Source organism: Epinephelus moara, chromosome 1 (assembly GCF_006386435.1).
Source record: "Epinephelus moara isolate mb chromosome 1, YSFRI_EMoa_1.0, whole genome shotgun sequence".
NCBI classification, from domain to species: domain Eukaryota; kingdom Metazoa; phylum Chordata; class Actinopteri; order Perciformes; family Serranidae; genus Epinephelus; species Epinephelus moara.
In genome coordinates this window covers 41,286,156-41,294,461 of record NC_065506.1, presented here as the reverse complement: position 1 = coordinate 41,294,461, position 8,306 = coordinate 41,286,156, and the positions used below count along the sequence as shown (strand labels likewise).

At 42.4% G+C, this 8,306-nt stretch overlaps 1 protein-coding gene across 1 annotated transcript in view; it reads left to right on the top strand.

The window, feature by feature from the left end:
* The window catches only part of LOC126398725 (plakophilin-3-like), a 44,943-nt gene extending 37,058 nt beyond the window's left edge, over nucleotides 1–7,885 (top strand). Inside the window, exon 13 of the mRNA XM_050058322.1 lies at nucleotides 5,946–7,885. Within this exon, the coding sequence (XP_049914279.1) occupies nucleotides 5,946–5,987 (42 nt within the window). The 3' untranslated portion in view covers nucleotides 5,988–7,885. The remainder of the gene's footprint in view (nucleotides 1–5,945) is intronic.
* The last annotated feature ends 421 nt before the right edge of the window (nucleotides 7,886–8,306 follow it).

The following is an 8,306-nucleotide window of genomic DNA, read 5'->3' as shown; positions in this document are numbered from 1 at the left end:
TTGACAAACTTTGCACTTGAAGGTTGCCCGTTCACTTACGTTTTAACAGGTCTGACGCTACGGCTGTATCTAGGCTAACGGCTAACATGCTAACTATTATTTTTATGTCACTAGTCACTTGAAACAAATTTAGGACGATAGGAGACAGGTTGAAATAAACCGAAATTTCCCTTTAAGTGTTCATGCCTCTGCAGCAGCTGCTCCTCTCATCCATCGATCTGATCTGATCAGCTCTGATTGATCGATTAATTATCCACCTCGCAACTCAAAACCCACAAGGAGTTCCGCCTTCGCTGTGTTCAAAGACACAAAAAACAAAAACGTGTCAGCGAACGCCACACATAAATTCTAATTCTGTGGGAAACAGTGACAGAGGAGGCGCAAGATTGAATCATTTTATCCCCAAGGGCATACTGGAGGAAGTCTCTAGTGTGCTTGCTCAGTTTTATACCCGGGAAGTTGAACTTTTTTGGCTTCATGTGCCATTGAGCAACATTCATAGGATAAACAGGGCTCTGCCTTCAGTGCTGACACACTGCAATGAAACCACTTGGGGCAATATACACCCTCAATGGACGTCTACTAGAAGTGCTTGTTTTTGCCACTGACAAGTTCAGATTGTTTTTGTAAGTGTCTGACAACATTATGGAAAGGATCCCTACAGAGACAGACCTTTTTGTTAAAGTGTAAGTTACATTTTAATCAGAAACAGCCCTGAAATCACCAAACCCACCACACTCCATTAGAATAAACCGTTATTTTAGCATCGTAACACACGTCATTCAGAGTCGACAGAAAAAAATAAAACTCAGAAAAACTGTCTTGATTCATCTTTTCACTGTTCCATTAATCACCAGCTCAGGTTTGGTTGAAATAATCCCTTAACTCACCCAGTTAGATGTATAAATATGCTGCCCCTATGCACGCCGCTAAAATAACTGATTATTTAAATGGTGTCTGGTGGGTTTGGCTAATGGATTTCAGGGCTGTCTCTGGCTAAACTAAAAGGATCTTACTCTTTAACAAAGAGGTCTATCTCTGTATGGATCCTTTCCATAAATTGTCAGACACTTAAAATAACAATCTGAGCCTGTCAGTGGCAAAACCAAGATCTTTTAGTGGACGTATATTGACGGTGCCGAGTGATTATATTGCAGCCTGTTTAGCTGTAGCTGCAGCCCTCTTTTTTAACACTGGATCAGGTTCAAAAATTGTTGTTCCCATTCATCAATTAGACACAAAAACATGGGAAAATAGGACTGCAGGCTAAAAAGAAAACAATGCTACCCTTTAAGTGTATTAAACTATTGTATTGATTTTGATACAAATATCTTAGAGCATCAAAAATTGTCTCATATGATGGTTGTTGTGTAAAATTGTTACTGACTGACAACCCTGTTTAACCCCAGCAGACCCACTGTGCTCTGTTGCAGTAGAACTGTCATTACAAAATCATCTTTTAAAAGTGATACAAATACATTTCAGTCACAGATCTATAAACAACGTCCCACTGTTGATGTGATATGTGAAATTGCTGCGTGTGAATGAAGACATGATAAGCCTGAAGTCAAAATGGAGAGCAGAATGTGTGGGTGTTGTCTGACATTGTGCTCCAACTTTTGTCTCGCACCAGATGGTTTTTTCGTCTACGTCTGCACACATCTGTTTTTTTATTTTTTTATTCCATTTGACCTCCGTTCCTCTCCTCCCATTGGTCTTCTTCTTCCCTCCTTCGCTCTGCTCTGAAAGCCTCTTGTTCACGCCTTATCTGAGGATACTTGGCACTGCAAATGCAAATATTTTCTCTGTAGCTGATAGCAATTAGATTGCAGAGTTACAAAAGTTCTTCTCTGCGTCGGGGTGGCTCTCAATCTGCCATCCCACACATTGGGAAACCAGCAGTGATGCAATTTTTACTTTAAACATTCAGTTTTAAATCTTGTGATTCATGACTTTCATTTCTATTAAAAATACAGACAGGATAACTCTCAGCAGGATTCAGAGAAACCACACTGCATTAACAGCAGATCTAAAATGTCCAGAAAATATCTAGTGAAATTATTTTGATGCCAAATCAGTCAACCTTTTGTTAAAGTAGGCAGTAACTGATTCATAAGTTTAAGCACTTGCTCAACATAAGCTACAAATTTAAAATAGTTTAAAACAGTATGAACTGAGCTATGAACGCAACACTGACATATTATTACCATATAAAGTTAATATGACACATATATTAGCCCAGTCACCAGATGAAAATGTTGTCATTGAACATTTCTGCAAACCAAAAGCGTTACATTTGCACACCTCATACGTATCATATTAACGTTTCTAATGTGTAGTATATGAGCTGACTTTGTCATGGGGGGGGTTGAGGGGATGGTGGATGGCGTCACCTCAGCAAGACGCCTGCCAGGCTACAGGCCACTGTTTGAGACCAACAAACAACAAAACCAGTAGTTTTTTGCAAGTCATTGCTGTGTTTCCAGTGCAGACTGCACCCCCCACACGGGTTTTTTTAAGCCAAAACGATATTTTCCTACCATAATCAAGTGTTATTTGTGCCTAAACCGAACCACATGTTAACCACAGCATTGATGAAACATCAAGTTTCAGCATATCTGCAACAAGAGGGGTCCTCAACATTTTTCAGGCCAAGAACTCCTGAGCTGAAAGAGAGACAGAGCAGGGACCCTGAGTTGCATATAAAACAGGGTCTACAATAATTTATAAGGCGACCTAAAGTATCATGTATTAACATACCTATATTTATAAATCATGGATTCATTTGACAAAGGATTTTGTCAGTTGCCCCCCCCCAGCAGAAAAATGAGCCATGCCACACTGCAGAAACTGCTCAGGAACATGACAAAAAACTCAAGGCATTGACCTGGCCTCCAAATTCACCCGATCCAAATCTGATCAAGCATCCATGGGACGTGCTGGTACCTCAGAGGTACACCTAATCCACGGTGGGGCCTCCCTGGATCGGATTTGGCTCTGACATGTCAAGGCATGGACACATGACCTCTGGAGGGTGTCCTGTGGTGTCGGGCACCAGGGTGCCGGCTTCTGATCATTTGAGACCTGTCAGTTGTGAGGTGGGGTACCAGCACTTCCTAAGATGCTCAATCAGACTGGGGTGTGGGAGATTTGGAGGCCAGGTCGACACCTTGAGCTTTTTGGTCATTCCTGAGCAGTTTATGTGGTGTGGAAACAGCGATGTTTGGGTGGGTGGAGGGCGTCAACCAAAGGTCTCCCAGCAGAACATTGCATTGTAACAAAACGATCAGTGTTAGTCACTTCACCCCCCTCTGGTTTGAATGTTTAGGCTGATCGGTGTACAAAGAGATCACAGTTAACACAAAGACACGTGGTTAAAGCTCGGGAAAAGAACAAGTACTTCACTTTTTTCCACCTGCTGTTGCCAGAAACACTGATGAGAGCTGTGAGAATCAAAGCTGTGGGCCATTAACCAAAACAATGCTGAAACTCTCTGTTTAATCCCAGTCTAAATATAAAAATATTTCTCAGATCAGCTTTAAAATTGCTTCCTTGTTGCAGTCTATTGTTGCTTTTCCAACAACTGTGCCAGATAAGGAACAGTTCAGTTTATAACATCAGCCGCTCAGCGAATGAAGAAGGAAAACTACAGGCAATGCTTGCAAGTAGTGAAAATGAAAGTATGTTAAAATACAGTGAGGAACAAGCTGGTTTTCCGCAGCTTACGATTTGATAAAGATCCAAAGTGAGTGGCTAATAGGATTACAGCAGCCTGGGCACGAACAAGAGAAGCAGCTCCTTTTATAGAAGGATGTTTTACCAATCTCCTGTGGAATGCTTCACTGATTTTATTAGATAACACAACCTCTAATGGCTGCTGCTCAGGGTTTGTGATTGAGATAACACAAGAGAAAACTAAACTCCACTAATGTAACTGAAGAAAACTAACAATCTTAAATCCCTTTATTTATTGTCTAACACAGTGACAACACTCCTCCTCTCTCTACTCTTGTGAGGACCCCTGCTTTATCTCCTGAATACTCTACTTGTGTCTATCTCTGCCGGTGTCTGGCCTGGGTTTTGTTGAGCTTTAGTTTCTTAGTGACTGCTCGCAGCAGGAATGCAGAGAATCTGGCTCAGATATTTTGGGTTTGTCTCTTTTGTGCCTTCTGGGGTGAATAAAAGAAGAGTTTGGTTAGGTGGACTTGGCAGTCTCTGAACACTGTTATGTTTCTGCTGTACGCTTCCTCCCCCTCCACGCACATGCGCACACACACACAACAGTCCCCGCAGATCGGAGCCTGACACAGCAAACAAAAGCCATGTGTTTATCTGACTGCTGGGTGGCCATGGTGAAGTTATTACATTTGATAGATATCCTGTTGTGTTTCTGTCCTCAGCCCACTCTCATGCAGTTCACACAGAGCTCTCTGGGCTGTCTTCACAAGTCACAGTACAAACAAACTCAACCAAAACGAAATATCTGGAAAACGGCAGCACAGAATGTCACGAAATTTGCTGCTTTTAGTGGTTGCATGGTTTCATGGTTCCCAGAGGACAAATCCAGTTTAACTACCAGGGAGTTTTTGTCTAGGGCCAACCTCCGGAAAAAAATAGTATGGACAAACATTTCCTCGTCTAAAACACACCGACCTAACATTTCCTGAGCTACCCTGAGAGGAAGAGCATAATGATTGGATGGGGCAGGTGTGGGCTGTTGTAGGCTTGCCGCTGTTACCGGTGTTACACGATACTTGGGCGCACTCCAATTACATTACTCGCCCACACCCCTCCAACATTTTGCTTTTTTTATCAATCAATTAGTTGGATGCAACAATTATAAACTGAAATTGTGCTCCGTGCAGCAGCAGCAGAGTCACAGCAGTCAGGTTTACCTCATGAAGATAGCGGAGGATTTGGTGTTAAAGGGAAAAGCAGAAGTGCCTATTCTGCATTATTTTTTTGTATAAACCCCGATGCTAATAGGGAAGCTGATAACGTTAATGAGGGGAGAGGAGTTGGTTACATAGCTGCCAGATTTGCTCGCAGCTCGTGTAAAAAAATAGACCAGACACCACAAGTATCACTGCGATTCGTGAGCCGGTCAGGGAGCTTGGCGCCAAGCTGTGTCCAGTGTAAGGAGACCAATCGGTTAACATAGGCACCAAAAGCAAGCGGGCAGCACTCTAACGGAGAATCTGAGTGCTTTGCTGGGCCTCTGCATCCAGTTTAAACCCGGCGGCTAAAGAACCAGATGTTTCGGTCAGGAGTTGGTGGAGACCAAAAACGGAGCTAAAAGAAAGTGACTATTAAACTTAAAAGTATCAGGTATCTGAAAAAGTGGTTCCAAATAAATGCTCATGTTGCTCCGTGTCTGTTGGATATGTAAATACACAACTGATTGCACACACATTGGCTAAAACGACTTTATATGGTGACAATACCAGTACTGATCTAACAAAAGAAGAAGTAGATGAACAAAAATAGTATTTGTAACTGTTAAGTAGGTGCGAGTGTTAGAACAAGAGGCCGACACAAGTCCTTAAATGATCAAACCACATATATGGTAAGCTGCTGCAGGGCCTTTACATTTGAGGAAAGTTTAGTTTGTGGGAAAACTTGAAGGTACTGGTGTGATGACTCAAAGTTTAGCATGGGTTTCACCATTTAATGCCTTGTAGAGGACTCTAACAGAGAGTGTTAACCAGTATAATGATGTTATAATCAGAGCAGTGTAGCAGCAGAGTTTTGAACAAGATGTAGGTGATGGTGGAGTCAGACATGCAGGTGAAAAGCACATTACAATAAATGTAACTGGAAAGTTAGAAAGGTAACTATGTTGACGTGCTGCACTGCACAGAGTGTGGACGGAGCGTGCAGCCAATGGTGGATGGCAGCTTTCATATCGTTTGTCAGTATTTATATTGTGTCTCTCTGTTTTTCAGAAAGGATTTGCCAGACGAGACTTCACAGATTTAACCATCTAGGCTGCAGCGTCCGAGCGTCTGACCTCAGGATCAAGGTTGCTGTGAGGAAGACGAGGAACATCAGAGGGATTTAATGAGCAGATTTTCTAACTGTGGCAGAGCGACGGGAAGAGGAATGGACTGGAGCCAATGAAACCATGGACTTAACGTTTGTCCCCTTTTGTGTCTGACTTGGCTCAGCTTGCAGCAGAGAGCCTTTGATGACGGGAACTTGATGGCATCCACACTCAGTGGACTTCACCCCCAAAACTACCATGCTCTGTGTGTAAGAGGGTTTGACTGATGACTAATGTTGCTGATAGCTGATATATGATGCTCACATTAGAGCGACAGACAGACAGTAGTGCCTGGTAATGTTGTTCCTGGTTAGATGGATACGGGCTGAAGGGATCGCAGTGTCAATCCGTCGGCTGGACTGGAATGTCTCGACAGCTATTGGATGAATCGCCAGATTCCCGGCTTGAATCATTATCCCAGAGCCCTGACTTTGGTGATGATCAGCTGAGAATTCTCATTCATCCAATACTTTGATTGATGACCAAATACCTGCAAAACTAATAACTTTTCCATCAGCCTCAGCAAATGTTAGCATACTAACACGCTAAACTAAGAAGATGAGCATGGTAAACTTCATCTGATAAACTGCGCCATGATAGCATTGTCATTGTGAGCATGTTTGCCTGCTGACATTAGCATGTAGCTCAAAGCACCAGTGTAGCTAAATACAGCTTCTCAGAGTAGCTAGCATGGCTGTTTGTAGTCGTTTTAACCAACAGATTGAGATGTGTTTTTCTTTCAGATGTTAACCGACAAACTTCCTGTGTAGAAAACTTCATTAAAGAAGCATTTCACCGCTGGAAAGGTGGTCTTTTTATAAACGGGGCAGTCTGTGCTGTAGAAAGATGCAAATACCTTTTGAAATTGGTGCTACATGACCAGAGAAGACAGAGAAAAGGGGCTGTGGCATTTGCTTTTGCTCAGGAGGTAGAAAATCTACAACTGCCAGAATGCGGAGAGTGCTGATCATGTGGGTAATTTTATAGGCTTCATGAGCAACTTGAATGAATGGGTCTGTATCCAGCTCTCTTTATACATCCATGGTTTTGACACAGAAGACAATATGTCAGCCAGCTAGTAACAAACAAACTTGAATTACAGTTAAGAGAACATTTTAGGTGAGAAACAGGCAACGCAGCAACAGAATCTTGGTTCGTATTTGATCGGCACTGCTTAGTTTTACAGTTTGATCTAAGTTTTGGAACCAGAAGGGCGGCTCTCTCTGTAGATGTGCTCTGTACTCTTAATGTCTGTGGTGTCAGACACACAAAAGTGCGGAAGTACAATATGTAATTCGAGTAACAGCCCAACAGCCAGCAGAAAGTTGGCAGATTAGAGCTGGGAGATGATGGTTACAAATTGGCATATTTTCCCTTGAAAAGTCCAAGAAGTGAACTAATAAGCAGTTAGATGAGTTTATCAGCAGGAAGCAGCAGTTTAGATGTCAGTGATTCATATCTTGTTCATTTGAGGTCTTGCATTTGTTTATCTACTTATTTTTACTTGTATGTCTCCTAGAATTGGGGATGTTCTTATGCACGGGAATACATACTTTTAATTATTAGTTTGAAAAAAGAATAACTGAGGAGACAACACGAGGGGCCGCCATGGCCGCCATCAGTGTTTGATCTCAGGAGAACTGAGCAGAAACACCACTTGCACTGAATGTGGAGTCAAAAACAAATAAACCAAAACAAGGCAATTGTCCTGTCTTCACAATGTAGTATCTTCTGCTCATAATGAGGTAAATTATGACCTTGAAAATATACTGTGTGTGCAGTGGAATAAGATTAAAGACCTGAGAAAATAGCGTGTTACTTAAATAAATCAGATACTCCTGCTGTTGTCTGTATAATCAATCCTGTCAAACAAAATGTGATTAAAAGGAGAAGCCTTACAGTAACGTCTGCTGAGAGGCCGGTAGGAGCCAGTGAGGGGATTTCTCTGGAAGGACGTGTGGGGGAGAGAAGTGTAACCTTCAGACCTGGAGTTTATCTGAGAGAGGAAACTGCAGACGAGCAGCAGCCACAGCAGATGGAGGAAGGGAGGGGCTCAGCCTGACCGGGGAATGAAAGGCAGAGATTTGCAGTGGGGAAAACTGGAGAGACGGGCTTCAACGTAAAGAATGTGTGAATGCAAGAGTTCTATAAAGGGAAACGATTTACGTTATACTGCTGAACTTTCACACCCAGTCTTGGCAGAGTTCAGGGCATCGAGTTGGAGAGAAAAGCATCATGGTTTATGGAGTCTGAAGTTGTTTTA